The following is an 18,478-nucleotide window of genomic DNA, read 5'->3' as shown; positions in this document are numbered from 1 at the left end:
AACCCACATTTAATGGTATCACAGGACACCGTGTCAAGAGACAAGGCTTAGGCCAGTTTATGGAAAGCTGGGAATGCCAGATTTCAGGGTTTAGGTCTTGTACAGGAATCAGCTTAGGGTTGTAAGTCAGGTAGTGATGGATGAGGTTACAACTGTGAGAATGTCACTCTCAATGAAAATGGGGAGAAACTGAGGGCAAGAAGACCAATTAGGAGGCAGAAGCAATTGTTCAGATAAGAAATAAGGATCTGCTTAAAGGAAGAGTGGTGGCACATTTACAACACATTTAAGAACTCAACTAAGCAGCACACGGTACAGTGCAAGTATTCCCTGCCTTGAGAGGTCGCAAATAATGCAAATAAAAAGGATCCTGGAGTTAGACTTATCTGGGTCCAAATCCTACAAATCACTTGCTGCTTATGTGGGAGGTGCTGGGCAACTTTGAGTGATGCTGAGTGTCACATGGGTGGGTTGAGCGCCCAGCACAGAGCCGGGTTCCACTTCTGACACTGATAGAGTCTTCATCCTCAGCTCTTGCCAATCAGATGAACCCAGGGAACATGCAAGCCCTCCCCAAAAAAGGTCCAGACACCAAACCCTGAAACCTAGAGATATAAATGTTACTTTATGTAGAAACAGGATCTTGGTAGATGTCATTGTTAAGGATCTTGGGGAGGGTGATGGCCCTGGGTTATCTGGGTGGGCCCTATATGCAATCACATATATCCTTTTAAGAGGAAGGCAGAGGGGGATGTGATCATAGAGACTGGAATGATGTGGTCACAAGCTAAGGAATGCTGGCAGCCACCAGAGGCCAGGAGAGGCCAGAACCGTTTCTCCCCTAGAGCCTCAAGAGGGAGTGTGGCCACATTAACACCTGACTTTGGCCCATTGAAATGGATTTCAGTCTCCTGGCCTCCAAACTGTGAGACACTGAATTTCTTTTGTTTTAAGCCACTAAGTGTGTGGTGCTTTGTCACAGTGGCAATCAGAAACACATATATAGATCCTCCGTCTAAGGGGTCACACAGAGTCGGACACGACTGAAGTGACTTAGCAGCAGCAGCAGCAGCATATAGAGCCTCACAGCTGTTCCCAGCATCCAGCGTTCCTTAGTGACCTGGACACCTCTCCACCATTCATACCTGTACCCTCTTCTCTGAAGCGAGCCTCTCAGAATATACCCTGCCCTTTTGAGCTGCAGCTCACTTATCAAGGAGGAGGTCTTCCTTCCCGCCCATCGCTCTTTCCCTTCCTTCTCTCTGTCCTCTGCCTCTCTTTCTCGGTCCCTGCCTCTGCTTTTCAGTCTTGCTGCATCTCGTTTGCTGTCTTCACCCTTAAACTTGCTGTTCTCCTTTGTCTCTTTCTGTCTCGCCCTCTGTCTTTCTCCCTTCCCTCCCTCTCCCTCCCCGTCTGCGGTCGCGTCTCTCTCGCTGGCTCTGTCTGATTCGCCCTGTCATCTACTTCCGAGGTTTCTCTCTCTCTGCCCCCCAGTCCTTCCTCTCGTTTTCAAGTCTGACTTTCTCTCAGCCCCTCTGATGAGCCTTCTCTCCTCGCTTAGCCGTCTGCTCCCCCCTGACCCATTTGTCTCTGTACCTTCCTGTCTGTTTGCATCTTTCTGTCTTTTCCTCCCCCCGACCCCGCTGTGTCTCCCTCGTCTTTTTCTGCCGGCCTCCTTACCTCAGGAAGTGCTTTAGGAGTTGCCTGTGATTGGAGTGGACTCTGCAATTACATCTGCAGCCTCCACACTGCACTTGAGAGACAGATTCATCTGTTCAGTCCTGCACCTGTCCGACGCCGTGGGCATCTGTTCAGTCCTGCACCTGTCCGACGCCGTGGGAGGATGGGTGAGGGAGGCAGACACAAAAGATCCTTCATATCACGTTGTTCTTCTGGCTTTACCTAGAGGCTCCTGGACAGTTGTCTCTTAACATTCCAGCAGTGCTGTCAGCCTTACCAAAGAGGGATCACTTTTCCTTGGCCTACTCCTCTGCAGGTTTAATCAGTCCCCTTAATGACGATCATCTGTTGCTGGCGTGGGTGGGAGTGTGAACAGAGAAAGAATTCTAGGTGGGGGTTTCCCAGCAGGGAGCAGGTAGGAGTTACATTTTCATATTTGGAGGCTGGATGATGGCAAAGAAAGACTTTCATGAGGACAGGGACAGTATCTGTCTTTCTTGTCACTGTAATATAGGTTCTAGAATTGTGTCTGGCACGTATGAATGAAGGAGTGAGTGAATGAGCTTCAGTCCTCTTTGTGTTATCTGAGGAGTATCTGATGAGTCTCAGTGGACACGTTCCTTCTGATTTTTCATCTGCAAAATGGGGATAGCAATCAGATCTCCCTGCAGCTCACAACTGTGGGGAGAGAAGAAGCGAAATACGGTATCTGTTGCGTGGGGCTGCTCCTTAGCTCCCTGCAGAGCAGGGCAGGGAGGCTACAAGTGCTCACTGGTGGTTCTGGAAGTGCTGCAGGGAGAGAGAAGTATGGAGCCAGCTTCAGAGATGAGGGTCTGGGAAGGAGCAGGCCAGGGAAGGGAGGTCACAGGTCAGGGGGGAGGATGTGAGAGGCCTCCCTTCTGGCTTTGCCCTGGGAGGTGGGAGGACCTTCAATCAGCCAGGAAACTGCCACGTGACAAGAAGGAGATGTTCCTGAATCCTACCAGGGAGAACCCATGCCCAAGGTTGACTGTTATCCCCAGTAGTGGGATTGGGCTGGACTTAGCAGGAGCCCAGTTAGGAAGTGACTGGTCAGAGGTCCTGTTCAGACAAGGAAGGTCACTCATGCTCCATGCTGCCCAGCTCCCCCACCTCCTCCAAGCCCACTGAAGCCCCACTTCACCAAAGAGGCCTTCTCTGACCACTGTGCTTTCTGCTATGATCTGCCGCCTTTCTCCCAGCATCCCCTTGCCCTTTGTTTATCTTTACTTCATGGCACTCACCACTCTCTGGCATCTTGATAACATATGAATGTACTGGATTAACAGTTTGTCCCCAGTACCTAGAGTGTAAGTCTGATGAAGACAGGGATCTTGGTCAGTTCTGTTCGCTGTGCCAAGCACCTAAAACTCACTTGGCACAGAGTGGGTAGGTTCTCGATAAATATTTGTTGAGTGAAAGAATGAGGATGGGGTTTTTCAAAAGCTTATGGTGTTGAGAATTTTGCTTGAATATATTTTGTTAACCCTGGAAAGAACTTGAGAGAGTATACATGTTACCCACAGCAAAGTTAAGCCCAGAGAAAGGAAATGGCTAAGATCCCATGACAAGTTACTGGTTGAAACCATATCGGTCTCTTGATTCCCATTTAGGGGCTCATTCAATGCTCCAGATCCAAGGCCCTGAGACATGAGGACAGAGGGTCCTTCAGTCACTGCCTTTCTCCCAGGGACCCTGGATGCCTTCTGAGAGCCAGGGGTGAGAGGGTGGAGAGTGAGCAGTAGGGGACAGACCACTCAGTCAGCAAGCATTTGTGGCCTGAGTAGTCCTAAAGAGCTGATGGTTCAGAAACCATTGCCATTATCTGACCTTTTCGTATTGCTGACTCGGGATCAGGGTTCCCAGCATCTCATAAGCATCTTGAGGTCAGGTTGAACTCCTAACCGCTGCCCTGAGTCTTTCACATTCCAGAGCCTGGCATCTCCGTCTACCCAGCTACCACCCTTCATCCCATCTTCTCTTTCAGGCTCCACGTCCAATCTGTCAGCAGGGCCTGCTGGTTCTTCCCCCGAGGACTTCTCTTCCATCTCTACTGTCTTTGTCCTGTTCCAGGGTCCCCTCTTTCCCTCGGACCATCACTGTAGTCACCTGGCTGCTGTGCTTGCTCCTACTCTTGCTTTCTTATTTTTTAGCAAAACAATGACCTTTTAAAATTATAAATCAGATCATCTCATTTTCCTGCCTAAAATTCCTCATTCACGTAGACTCTTCCCATTCACTTAGAAAATCCAGATTCCTTCAGGTGACCCAGAATCAGGTGCCGCAGTATCTGGCCCCTGCCTGCCCCCAGCCCTGTTTCAGCCGCTCTCTCCCACCCAAGGACTGTTCCCACCCACCCTTCTTCCTTCATAGACGCTTACCCACTGCCCACTCTCAGTTTGCAGAGGCCTGCCCATACCCCATCTCTAATGCAGCACCCACATTGCCCTCAGTTATAGACTCTGTGTGTTTTCTTCCTAGCACTACTAAAATCACAATGATGTACTTATTTCAGATTTTTTTTATTCTTTTGTTACTGTTTCTGCTTATAGATTTAAGAATTGTTGTCTTGGTTGGTTGTTTTTTGTTTGTTTTTAAGCAAAGTACATCCCATGCCTTCTAGAGAAGTTGTATATACTAGGTGATCAACAAGTGTAGATAGGGTGAACAGATGATGGATACAACCACAGATACACTCTGGTTTTTATTGACAACAGAATAGAAGTTTAAATTCCACAATTTGACATTCAGAGCCTTCACTAATCTCCAGCCTACCCATTGCAGCCCTGCCTCCCCTCTACACTTTAGCTCCTTGGGCCTGTGGGCCCTTCTCTGTCTTATTTCCGGCACAGAATCATGGACCACAGCCACACTCCCACCTTGTACTGATGCTCATCTATCTCTTCCTCCCCATTTCAGATTTGTCTTTGTCCTTCAGCTCTTTGTTATAGCCCACTTCCTTGAAGCCTTTCACAATTCCTCCACTTGGAATTAAATCTGCCATATGCCCACAGAATTTGTGTTTGAATTTATGACCACACTCATGAAAGGAGAAAACATGCATGGTGTTAAAAAGACACTCAGGTTCATATGCCACTTCTGTCACTTTCTAGCCACAAGACTCTGGGTCAATTATGCAAACTCTCCTTTTTTCAGTTTCCTATAAAATATGTGTCAAATTATGCTTTGGCCTTGCAGGGATGTGGTAGGGATTGTCGATAGTAAATAACTACACTGTACGGGGCACAGGGTGTGCCAGAAAAAATGGTAGTTGCTTCTGTGAAGGTGACAGTACAACAGCCTGTTTGACAATGCAGCTATTTGGGATGTGTTAGTATCGTCTTCTTGTTGTTGTTGAGTCACTAAGTCATGTCCGACTCTTCGACACCCCATGAACAGCAGCATGCCAGGCTTCCCTGTCCTTCACTCTCTCCTGGAGTTTGTTCAGACTCATGTCCATTGAATCAATGATGTCATCCAGCCATCTCATCCTCTGCCACCCACTTCTCCTCTTGCCCTCACTCTTTCCCAGCATCAGAGGCTTTGCCTCTTCTAGACTGTGTCTAGTTCCTCTTTTTCTAACCTAGTCTCAGCCCTTCTTCATAGCAGTACACACATGGGAGGAACCCCCAAAATCAGAAAGACCGGATAAACAAGTGAATGAATGGGAATAAGCCAACCCTCATTACTTGTTGAAGGGTCCCACCACGCACTGGAGCTATTGACACCCACCCTTTCCTTTAAAGTCACCTAGTTAGTCTAAGTTTCGGACAACTCCAGCCAACTCCTGTTTCTCTGACTCCAGGGTCCTGATCCCCCCTGCTGTCTGCTTCTGCCCTTGGCTGGAAACCCATCAGGAGTGACAGAAGAATCTGAGGAGAATGACATTTTGAACTTATAGGCCATTCTGAGGCTTTTGTTGGCGGTGAAGAGTTGGGAGTTTTCACCCCAATTTTTTTCTCTCTTAATTCTGCAATTTATTGGAGAAGGTTCCAGCCAAGAGAGTTATTGCTTTCTCCTTGCCTGGATCTTAAATCTTTGTTCAAAGACAGCCTGTTTTAATTGAAAATGTTCAATCAATCTCTTCCCTTCTCCCACCCACGTCCCATTTCTTGGCTCCAGCAGGGCCAGTGCAGTAAATAACCTGGAGCGAGGCTCTCAGGGCTTAGGGAATATGCAATATTGTTGGAAAGAAAAAGGGTTGTCTCAGACAATTCCCACCTTCAAAACACTGTCTTTTAAACAGAGCTTGTCTGAAATGATCAAAACCTCACAGTGGAGCATTTGACTGCCAACAGCCCAACTCCTCTGCCTTGTAGAGCTCAGGAGAATTGACCTACAGGGAGATCTCCTAGGGTTGCTCTGGGGCTGAGCGCGAGTCTGGCTGTCACTGCAGGTCTGGAGGAAAGGTTCAGGCTTCCCTCTGGCCACATTCATGCACTTACTTAGTCAGCATCCATGGGCTGGTTGCTTATCTCACCACCACAACCCTGCAAGGCAGGCACTGTTATTCATGTTTTACGGGTGAGGAAAGAGGGCTCAGAGAGATGGGAGAACTTCTGCAAGGTCACACGGTGTTCTTGCTCTCCTCTGCTACATAATGAATTTCCCCAAAGTTAATATTTAAAACCATAGCTATTCTCTCTTGTTTTCTGTGGGTCAGAAATCTAGAAAGGGTTCGGCTGAGTGGGTCTGGCTTGGCATTTTTGATGCAGTAGCAGAGAGATACTGACTGGAGCTGGAACGGCAGAGTGCCAGAGGGGCTGTGGGCTGGCCAGGAGACTTTCTTTGAAGTAGCCTTTCCCCAGAGTCTCAGCGCCTCTGCCTGCAGACCCTCTGGGAGCTGGTTTTGGACTTCCTTAGAGCAGGATGGCCTCAGAGCAGTCAGACTGCTCGCTGGAGGTTCAGAACCCCAGCTGGGGCATTCCAGCAGGCAAGGTGAGAGTTACACCTGCTTTTCTGACCTCTCAACAGAAGTCCCACAGTGTCACTCCTGCCATTCCTTAGGTAGCAAGTAAGTTATAAGCCCACCCAGACTCAAAGAGAGAGGATACAGCCTCCACCTCTCAGTGGAAGGAGTGTCAAGATCACATCGCAGGATGGCAGGTGAGATGGGAGACATTGTGCAGACATCTTTGAAAAAGTACCATCTGCCGCACACAGCATGTGGCCAAGCCAGGATTCGAATTAGAAGCATTTGATTCCAAAACTTCTGCTACAGCTTTTTAGCCTGGTCCACGGGGACCTCTCCCTTCCTCTGCGCCCCTGTAGCTCTTACTGTCAACACACACAGTGGTGATTCGGTTTCCTCAAGCCAACTAGAGCCTGACTGAACTAAGGCGGCCAGCCACCTCTGCAGGCCCTGGCAGCGAGACTGCCTCTGGGATCTGTAGGTCAGAAAGCCCACGCCCAGCACCAGGGCGTTTCAAGTTGTGAACTTTCTAAAGAAGGAGACAGAGAAGGACAGCCACAAGCAGAGGAAGAAAGCAGGTGGCAGCCGCAGAACACAGCGAGCCTGTGGCGCATCTCACTGTTGTAAATAACTCATCAGGTGTTTTCCCTTCTCCCACCAGGCACTGGCCTGGGATGCCTCAGCCCTTGACAGAAAAGGTGCCTTCCAGTTGGGCAACAGCCCAGAGTGGTGGAAAGTTCATGGCTGTAGAATCAGAAAGTCCCAGATTGGAGTCTCAAGTCTACCATTGGCAGTTTTTAGTTTTGGACAGGTTTCTTAACTTCCGAAAGCAAAAGGGAGATAGGAATGCCTTCCTCCCTGGGTTGTTTACAATGACACGTTAGTAAAGGGTCAGTGCAGTACCAGGCACATAGCAAGAGCTCCATAAATGGTGGTGCTCATGGTGTTCATGTCCAGGGCCATGTCCAGGGCCATGTCCGAACCCAGCCTGGAGACACCTCAAAGTGAGGGGTGAGAACATGCTTAACTGTTTCACATATGCTGGCCCAGCTCCATGACCCGGGATGGAGTAGTGGCTGAGATGTTCCCAGTGAAGTGACGACTAATCGGAGGTGTGTGGAGGCTGAGAAGGTATGTTGGCCCTGTAAGGCCTGTGGGCAAAGGGGAGAGTGGTCTGGGAAGATGGAGTGGAGTGGGCAAAGGCCTGGAGGTGAAAGAAGCTCAGTATCACTGGAATGTAAAGGCTGAGGGGTGGAAGGCAGGAGGCAGCAAGCACAAAGCTGAGACCCAATTACAAAGGACCCAGTAAATCAAGTTCCAAATTTGAATTTTAAAAGCAACTGGGAGCCACTGAAGGGTTTTTCTCAGTTGGATGATGAGGATAGATCTGTGCTTTAGAACACACACCACCCCACCAGCAACTTTATAGAAAATGGAGCAGAAGCCGGCAGCCTCATGGCTGGGAGGCCATTAGGACAGGATGACAGAAATTCAAGAAAAAGATGATGCTGGCCTTTTCTAGGAAGACAGCAGGGGCCTGGGGAAAAGTGGACCAACTGAAGACAAAGAAGTTCCCCTGGGTAAAAGTTGGTGATGGTTTGGATGTTCAGAGCTGGGGGACATGAGATAAAAGATAAGTGTTTTGAATGAAGTCTGTTCAGAAGCCACAGGAGCAGAGGGCAAGAGCGCCAGTCATAAACCTGGGAGAAGAGCATTGTGCCTTACTTAAGAGACATCACCTAATTGGAAAACTGATGGTTACAAATTAGCTGAAGAAAAGTAAGACAGAGGAAATAGCTCATGTGAAGGTCCAGAGATGTGAACTATAATGCACAGAGCCTATGTTTCCCTGTTGTTGAATAGATGACTGTTGTGCTAATTTATACTAAAGTGTTACTGGTCAATATGGAATTGACCCTTTCTCCTTCCCTGGGGAGTTTGTATTTAACATGTCACAAGTGCTTACCCTAAGGATTCATTACTGGTGGACTTCAAGGCGGACAGGGGATACTATTTAGGGTGAGAAGGTTTTATCATTATCCCCAAGGTTACCAAGGTAGATGACTAATCCCTGAAGGTCAAGCAGGCTCTGGTCTCTATACAACAAAAGGTCTCTTGTCTTTGGGTCTTGCTTATCTGCCTCCCCCTGGGCCACCTGATTGTCAGACAATGGAAGTCCAGTGACTCTCAAAAAAATGCAGTAGGTTCTAAAATCTCTGAACACAAGCTTCAGAGTAAGACTCCTTCCAGGCTGTATGACCTTGAGCACATTATTGAACTTCTCTACATCTCAATTTTCTCACCTGGAAAAGAAGGAAAATAATAGTATCTAATATTTAAGGATTTGTGAAAATCAAAAAGACAGTACCGACAACACACAGGAGAGTGAGTGGTGATACTGTTTCATTCCTGTTGTCGTTTTTCTTACTAGTCCAGAGTTGCTCCTTAACACCCGCCCTTGCAGACATGAAGCTGGGGCGGAATGTGGCGAGAACATTTTTGGATTATTACCGGCTGAACCCCATTGTTGAGAAAGTGGCGATCCCCATGCCGAGGCTGCGGTAAGTGCTGAGCAGAGCTTGTGTCCTGCTTAACTGGCTTCTTGTCCAGGGGCAGCTTCCTTTAGCCTCTGTCTGGCCCTGGGCAGCAATGGGAAAGATGATCCCAGCCCTGCCACAGAGAATGTAGGGGCCGAAGAGCTTCACAGCACAGTTTCCTGAGTTGGGGGTATCATTGTGGGGTGAGACAGTGAGGGGGTGGTCACATTTCTGGATCTAACATGGGAATCCACAGGACTGGGAGTTGCTGGGAGGCTGAGTCCAGCCACTATTCCAAGCTAGTCTGGGTATATCCATGTGCTACTCCATCTGACAGCTCAACCTCTAGGATTCCTGTGTCATTGGGGCTCATAAGGCCTCTGATCCTTCAATTTCCTCATCTGTAAAGTGGGGACAGTGATTCTCACTTAGAAGACTATAAAGAGATGTTAGAGAACCCTGCACAGTGCCAGGCATGTATGTACCCTGTACATATGATAGTCCCCTGCTGTCAAGATGCAAAGGCTCAGTGCTTAGAGGACACACACCTGAGAAGCTTCCCTTAAGGTCCTCTGCCATGGTCAGCTTTTTGGGCTGGTGAAGCGAGAAGGTCAGGTGATGAGCGTCCTTCCTGAGCGCTGGACTAGAGCCCAGAATGCTGGGCATTCCCACGCCTGCTGGCTATGAGCCCAGTGAGCATTTGGGCAGGGACACTCAGTGGCATCTGGGATGTGCTGGCCTCACCCTACTCCTGGAACTCATCTCCTACTTGCCTAGTGGTCCAGCCTCCTTGAAGGACTTGATGGTAGCAACTTGAAAGGTTCCTGCCTGACCAATCTTCCCACTGACCTTGCCCATGACCTTGCCCAAATGCTTTGCTGTCTCAGGGCCTTTGTACTGACGCACCTTCCTCCCTAATCTGTTATTAACAAAAACAGTGTTAATCACTGTTATTTACCAAGCCGAGTACTTTATGTGCATGGTCTTTTTCATTCCTCATAGATAATGTCTTCCTCATATTACAGACGAGAAAAAGGAAGCTCAGAAAGGTAAAGAAAATTGCCTGAGGTCAAAGACATTTTGTAGAGGCAGGATTTGATCCTAAGTGTTTATTATTCCAAAGCTGGACTGAAGTCCAGCTAAGCTCTACCTCCAGCAGGAAGCCTTTCTCACTCTCAGTGTAGGTTCAAATTCTGTCTCAAGCTCGTGGGATGTGAGACAGATTTCTTGGCTTTGTGAAACCTCTTTCTGCCTTCCTAAAGTGAGGGTAATAACAGCAACCTCTAAGGGTGGTTTTAAAGATGAGATACAAGCATGGTCTGATGCCTGGCAGCCAGGAGGTGCTCAATGAATGTTTCCATCTCCTGGGGCTTCTGTGCTGCAGGCCCAGATTTCCAGACAGCTCATCACAGCCTAGGGCAAGTCCCTGGATTTATCTAGTTGGGCTGGATGATCTCTCAGAACCCCCATCCCATCAAGCTGGGAGTCCCTCCTCTCTGAGCCCCAGCTCCACCAGGAGTCTGCACCACAATGGACTCTATCCCCGTTGTTCACCCCCATCCTGGTGGATTAGCCTTTAGAAGGAGCTTGTCTTTTCCTTCTCTGTTCTCCCACAGTGCCTAGGCTGTATGGAGCATGCATGCATGTATATATCCTTTCATTCTTTCACTTAGGAAAGCAACACTTTATGCGAAGTCCCTAGTAGGGAAGAGGACACCTGCATGAATAAATGATTAAAGCATGACCCTGACCTTGAGGAGCTCACCTCTTGATGAAGGTGCTCCGCTTATCCTTAGAAGTCATTCTTGATGGGTTAAGTTCTTAGAAATTTAACGTTTTATAAACTTACGCTCTAATTTGTTCACCCCCATCCTGGTGGATTAGCCTTTAGAAGGAGTACTTGGCAGCTTCCCCAGTGGCTGAGACGGAAAAGAGTCTGCCTGCAGTGGGGGAGACCAAGATTCAATCCCTGGGTCAGGAAGATCCCCTGGAGAAGGAAATGACAACCCACTCCAGTATTCTTGCTCGGAAAATCCCATGAATGGAGGAGCCTGGCAGGCTACAGTCCCTGGGGTCGCAAAGAGTCGGACATGACTGAGCAACTTCATTTTTATAAACTCAAAAGAATTCATAGAATCTCATTTACAAGTTATTTGGGGATTGTCTCTTTCAGGTCCTCTGTCAGCCTGAATAAAATAAACTTGATCCTTTCCCACTTTGTTTTGCATATGGCACTGTCAGTGCTGACATCAGCAAGAGTAACGATCATCATTGTGCAGATACGGCATCCAAGGCCCCAGGAGTGGACAGGACTGGCCACAGGCAGGGCTAGGTAGCCAGGCCCCACCATTCCAATCCCCAGCCTCATGTTCTGAGCATCAGTTATTGAAGAGTTCTTCAAGATGGGGGAGGCAGGACCCTGAAACTGGGCCTAAAGGTTACAGGGGAGTTCAGGGCCCTGCTCATGGGACCCCATTGCCCTGAACTTTGGAACCCTCATTAGAGAAGAGCCGAAGGACTCCTTCCTCAGAGTTCACAGCCTTGAGGACTCACAGTAAAGGCACCCACCCTTCACCGAAGAAAAATAGGATAAACACCGTCTCCAATCCCCACATCTCTCCCTCATCGAACTTTGAATATCACCCAGTTCTTAATTTGTCAACAACTCTTGAAAACACGAATCTCAGGAGGATACACAGCTCTGATTTGGGACTTGACTATGTCCCCATTTTTGCATTATTTTCCACCCAAGCTTTGAATAACATACATGAAAGAGCAGTTCTAGTTTCAAAGGCAAATTATATGTTTTGACTCAGAATTAATCTTTGTTTTCTCTCATCTCGATGGATAATTATACTGTGTCAGTTTCCACCCATGTGCTGGTAGGAGCCTGTCAGCATCCCTGGGGAGGTCCCTGAAGGGGAGAGGGATAGGTATGGGCCTGAGAGCACAGGCTCAGGGACATGGCAGCGATGACCAGAGCTGAGACCCCACGCTTATCTCAACCAGAGGGACACAAAATGTCCTGTCAAGGTGGATGCAAATTAGAGAAGGAAAATGGACAGGCCAGGTGAGCCTCTGTGGGGAGATGAAGCATGAGCGTGGAGGGAGGGCAGGCCTCTGAGTGTGAGGGGGGCTCGGGCTCAGTGCCAGTGAAGGGCTGCCTCCACAGTCACTTTGGATATGTGCCTGTGTGTAGGGGGAGGGGTAGGAATCATAGCTCTGCATCTCACTGGAGCCCACTAAGTGGCAGGTCCTGAACTTGATGCTGGGGGACATAGATAACATCTACCCATCAGGAGCCCAGATTCACAGAGGAGAAGGCATGTCCACATGCAAAGATCACAAACACCACCAAGCAACATATAAATGTCAGCTACCTAAGCACCTTGTGCCCTCTTTCAAAAACCTCCATGGTTCCCCATCACCTTCAGTCATGTTTCAATTCCTCCTCTTGCTGGTCAAAGCCCTGGCCTACATTGGAAACTTCATATGCAGCTTCCTAGCACACACCTTTCCCTGTGAGCACTGTCTCCACCCTACCTGCTTTCTACCGCTTTATACCCCAAGTAAGTCAGCCATTGCTCCATGTTCATCCTTTTCTCTCTTCCTGGAATGTTCTCCCTGTCTGTCCCGAGATGGAGAATACCAGCTTACCTTTCAAAGCCAGTCTGGACATTGCACCTCTGTTTCTTGGTCCTTATTCTCCACTGGACATAGAGCTCCTTCTCTCTGCTGAACCCCTAACTGCATTTTGCACACACGTGTGCATGGTATATCCCATAGCATATTGTCATAGCATCTTTGCGTGCCTGACTCCACCACTAGATGGATTGCTCCTTATGGAACTATTTTATCACTCCTGTATTCTCAGTGCTCATTTAAGGCCTAGTTGGGAGTTAAGTCCTACATAAGCTCTGAATATATGAGCTATGAAATGGTACAACTGAAGCATCCCCTAAGAATCATCCACTTCAACCCTTTCGTGTTATAGAAAAGTGAGACCCAACCAGAAATTACTCTCTCACAACTACTGGCAAACATTTGGCAGCCATCAGGAGTATCCCAGGAAGGCTTCATGGAGGAAGTGGGGATTAAACTTGGTTTTCAAGGACATGTAGAATTCAAATGGATGAAATGGAGGAGAGGGGGGCATTCCAGGTTGGGAAGAAGGGTGTAGAAGGCAGGAAGCAGAAGCTGAAAAGGCACATTCTAAGTCAATGACAGGCCTGGATGTTGAGGACAATAGAGATGGTACAGATGGGACTAACAGTTCATTTAATTCATCAAACAATCCTCAAGCCAAACTTCATACTATTCAGGAATTATGGAGAAAAATCAGATGCGTCAAACTCACAGTCCTATGAGAAAAACAGCTGGGCAAATAACTCCCCAAAAAATGGCATGCTGAGAGATGAGGCCCAAAGCGCTGTGGGAACCAGGGAAGGGGAGCAGCTTATTTTCTGGGGAGTCGGCTTTCCAAAGGAGGGAACTCCAGATAGGTGGAAGAGGGCCCTGTAGGAAGAAGAGTAGCTCTGTGGGGCTCATGGGCAAGAGGTTTGCCACTGATGCCTCTCTCTGTGCCCCCATCTGGAGCTATGGCTGCTTTTTGCCTCTGTAAGGACCCTGCAGTCATTTTGCATGTCCACACTCCTCCCTGGCTATCACACACCCTTCTCCCCATGCACGCCATCTAGCTGGGACCACCCCACCTGTGATCATACCTGGGCTTGCACACCCTCTTTCACCCGCAAAGAAACAAATCCATCTTGTTTCCCATGCTTCCTTTGGGAATAAAGACCCACACTCTCAGTGACACGTGAATGGCACCTTGTAATGGGCAAAGCTCTTCCCCAACCCTCATTCACCAGAGCCTAGAATGCAGGCAGGACATGGGCGCCACTGTTTTACAAAAGAAGAAACGGGCCAGAGAAGAGAAAGGACTTCTTCAAGATCACATTGCCTGTAAACGACATTCCAAGTGTGTGTTCCAGGCTGTTGTTGGGTACTAAGGCTTAGACGTGTCTCAACCATGCTGGATGATCTTCCTGTGTTGGCAAGGTCTTTCATGAGCATGGAATCTTAGTCTGTGAGGCTTCCTGGTTGAGGAGCTACACGAGGGCGAGGTGTCTCTTTTGTGTGCTTCCGCCTGGCCTTGTCTTTACCCTATTCATGACTCATCAGCAATGAAGGAAACGATACTCCAGAATCAGAGCAGCATGGGTTACAAGAAGTTACTTCTTGAATCCTAAATCGAACAGCCCAAGAGATCCCATATTTGTGGCATTACCGTTTTCTGCCAGGAGTTGTAATTCTTTATTATTTTATGTAGTTATTTTATACAACTATGACCTCTACTAAACTGTAAGCAGCCTGAGGACAACATCAATGTCTGATTCACCTCTGTCACCTCCAGAGTCCATTGGACCATACCTAGCACGTAGCAGCATGCCTTTGTAAGTTACAGTAGGCAAAGGAAGACACTAAGTGTGTTTATTTGTATTGTCTCATTTAACGTCACATCACCCTGAAATTGGAATATTTTGTCCTCATTTTGTAAACGAAGCTCAGAAAATTCAAGGACTTGCTCAAGGTTGTACCTCTCGCATATAGCTGGCCTGAGAATTCAGTTCAGTTCTTTCTGGATTGGCCAGTCTTCCCACTGCATATAAATCGTAGTCCAATGTTTGAATGAACGGCACATCAATTTATTACTCAAAATGTAATAAATAAGGCCCCGTATGAGGAAAATGCAAACATGGATAAAACTTGCCCACCAGGAGCAGAACAGAAAGTGAACTGTTGAAGAGTAATGTTAAGGGTAATTCTTTGGGTGCTGAGCACTGAGATACAGACAGAAAATAAACATATCTCTGCCTTTGGAAAGCCCCCAAGCTTGTAGGGGAGTCAGACCCACCATGAAATGCCATGATTAGGTTATGCTGAGAAATATAAAGGGACTCTTATTATATATTTATAAATATAAAGCGAGCCCATGATGGTTACGAAGGGAATGAAGCCCCTGGTTCTGCCGACCTACAGCTCTATGTGTGCATCTGCATCCCATCGTGAAAAGGATAGAATGAGTTGGAATCAAGGTAGAAATGTGGAAGTATTATAACCATAGGGCAGTTAGGTTTTCTCCAGAACCAGAATGATACAACGCATCCATTCATCTCGGAGTCATTCATTCAGTCATGCCTTGGGCTGGGTTCCCGAGATGTCTAGATGAGGCAGTCAAGGTCACTGCTCCTAGTCCAGTGGCAGACTCATGGCTCACAGTCCAGTGGGGGAGATAGACATACACACAGATGATTCCAATGCGGTGTGTATATGTGCTGTCTTTCTTCTCTCTTTCTGTTATCTCCCCCTTTGCAGGAAAGGAAAACCCCCTTTCTATAAGCACGCACTCCTGCGGGGCCCGGCCAGCAACCACCCCAGCGGCAAAGGGGACAAGAAGAGCTCAGTGAACCACAAAGACCCTTCAAACTCTTTTTAAGGATGTGGAGTCCAGGGAGGTCTTGTGGTGGCAAGAGCATGCATTTTCTGCTGGGCCATGAAATTAATCACCCTTTTCTAGTTTCCAAGATAATGTTTGTGAGAAAATGTATAAGCTAGAGAAAGGGAAGGGGGAAAAAATGAGAAATTTCATCCTCGATTTTCCTTTTTACCATTTGAAAATCAATTGTGAGCCTTCAGCTTAAGGCTCAGGAACGAAATAGGAGACTCAGACAAGATGAGTACAGATGCTAATTTCCACAACACAGAGACCCTCACAGGAAGAGTAAACCCCCATATCCCTTCTCTAGTCAGTGCTTTCCAGCCCCTTTACTGTTCTAAGTTGTGCAGTTACTGTAGATGGCTACCTTTTAGACGAGGCCATGGTTGTTTACTGTTTTACAAATGCACTGTCCATATTTGCTGACCCCAAGCAATACCATCAACGCATACAAAACAAAAAACAAATGCACCTTTGGTGACAATAGGTCAGAATTTTTGAGGTCACAGTGGTCTTAGACATACAGTCACTTTATCTACGAGCTGCATGCTCCCTGACTCCTCTAAACCCCAGCATGCAACTTCAGAGAACTGCCTTGAGAGCTATGTCCCAATGACCTGGGTAGTTTCATTGAAACTTTAGCTCCTAAAACAAAAAGTATTAGCTGCACATTCCAGAAGTTCTCTCTCATGGTTAAGATCTCCAGATCCTAGGATCTGAGATCAAAACTGACCCACTGAAGAAGAGGATATGAAAAATCTGCCATAGAGGGGAGGAGGCTGACTGCCAGGTACAGAAGATGCAAAAGACAAAAGAATGCACTCTGAGGCAGGTGGGGTTGATAAAGTAAAACAACAGTGGCAATTCCCAAGGCAGGGCAAGCTCACTATTGCGCATTTTTCTACAGAGTAAAGTGCCTTTGCATGATGAATGGGTCCAGGGGAGCTGGCTCACTTCCTGTCTGTGAAGCAGCAGGCTGAGTCACCATGACAGCCTGCTAATTAAAATGACCTCCCGGAAATGAGGATTAGAAGATAGGGAGAGGAAAGGAGGCTCCGGAGAGACAGGGCCTTTAGCTCAAAGCTTCAGTTTAGCATTCTTTTGCTTTGGATTGGAGATGTTCAAAGTATGTTAAAAATTGAGAGCAAAGCTTATTCTCACTTTGCTTATTGCCTTTCAGAAATGATTTTAAAAAACACAAAAAACATATTTTAGTTGGCTACAAATGTTGTGTTGTATATACAGCTTCTCCCCTGGGTTCTTGTTGCCCAGAGGAACACAAATAAAGTGCTTCCTACAGCTCCTCTGTTCCTCTGAGCATTCTTGGCACCTTTCCCTCTAGGTCTCTCCCTCCCTCAAGATCCAGCCAGTCGACCCAATTTGATGTAACCCTCACTTTGCTGTCAGGGACTCTGTCATCAAGGGAAGGAAGGACAGTTAAGGCTTGACTGTCCAGCCACTCCTGTGGCAGAATCCTGGGGAGTTTATTTGACTGCAGCCAGCTGAATGCAAATCAACACTGTGGCAGGCCTTTCAGAAATAAGAGCATCTCTTGAGATGGCATAAATAGAGGCAGATTGCATAAAATCAGAGATAATAGACGAGATCTATTTTTTCCCTGCCCAGATTGCTTTCATAAGGTGACCATATTTAGACCCCACTTTTTTTTTGGTGCTTAGGTAGTTCATTTTATTGATTTATACTGCATATTAAATTATGGCATAGGATACCTGGTGGTGCTAGTAGTAAGAGACACCTGCCAATGCAAGAGACACAAGAGACGCAAGTTCGATCCCTGGGTCTGGAAGACCCCCTGGAGGCGAGCATAGCAAACTACTCCAGAATTCTTGGCTGGAGAATCCCCATGGACAGAGGAGCCTAGGGGTGGGGGTGGGGGGTGCTACAGTCCATAAGGTCACAGAGTCGGACACGACTGAAGCAACTGAGCATACACTCACACATGTACTTTTCCAATTTACATTTTACTGGAAGTAAATTGATCTGATACCCATTTTACCAAATCTTCACTGACGTAAAAAATTAGCTATTTTCATCAACTTTTTATCAATAGGATATTTTCTGCTATGAAAATATAACTGCACTTCTGAAAAGCTGCATTGATTAATTGGACCATAGGTCTTAAAAGTTCAGGTATGCTACTGGTTTAAAAGAAAATTTTGGAGTCAGGCAACTCTGGATTCTAATTCTGCATTCAAACCTTTATTCTGTCTCTTGATACCTGTGTGATCTTGGTAAGTTATTTAACCTCTCTGAATCTTAGTTCCTATAACATGGTGATAGTAATGTCTACTTCATTACAGTAGGTATGTGGGTTTAATGGGATTTTATGGGGGATATTGGGGCTTCCCTGGTAGCTCAGTTGGTAAAGAATCTGCCTGAAATGCAGGAGACCCCAATTCAATTCCCGGGTTGGGAAGATCCCCTGGAGGAGGGCATGGCAACCCACTCCAGTACTCTTGCCTGGAGAATCCCCATGGACAGGGGAGACTGGCAGGCTACAGTCCATGGTTGCAAAGAGTAAGACACTACTGAGCAACTAAGCACAGCACAACACATGGGGCATATCAGTAAAGTCATTCAATAAATGATAGCTGTTCGTTGGATGTGACCAGGATGATAAGGTGTCTGCAAATCACTTCCCATTGGAAATGGATAAGGAAACAGGAGCTGTTTATCCATGAGATGAAAAATGAGAAGGAGTAGGTTAAGGAAAGCAAGATCACAATATCTAAAAAGTTGAAAAAGTATCTTGGATGTTCTTTTTGTCAGAAATAAGCAAACTTGTTCTGTGTTGCCAAAGGGTAAGAACAA

The 18,478-nt window shown here is 47.2% G+C and overlaps 1 protein-coding gene across 1 annotated transcript in view; it reads left to right on the top strand.

Moving 5' to 3' along the window:
* Nucleotides 1-15,646, top strand: part of AGBL4 (AGBL carboxypeptidase 4) — a 1,400,873-nt gene extending 1,385,227 nt beyond the window's left edge. Inside the window, exons 12-13 of the mRNA XM_088834990.1 lie at nt 9,075-9,171; nt 15,526-15,646. Coding sequence (XP_088691116.1) covers nt 9,075-9,171; nt 15,526-15,646 — 218 coding nt within the window. The remainder of the gene's footprint in view (nt 1-9,074; nt 9,172-15,525) is intronic.
* The last annotated feature ends 2,832 nt before the right edge of the window (nt 15,647-18,478 follow it).

Source organism: Moschus berezovskii, chromosome 4 (assembly GCF_049115385.1).
Source record: "Moschus berezovskii isolate FMDL1 chromosome 4, NW_MosBer_1.0, whole genome shotgun sequence".
Lineage (NCBI taxonomy): Eukaryota > Metazoa > Chordata > Mammalia > Artiodactyla > Moschidae > Moschus > Moschus berezovskii.
The sequence above is the reverse complement of the archived record's forward strand: the minus strand, read 5'-3'. Positions and strand labels throughout refer to the sequence as shown.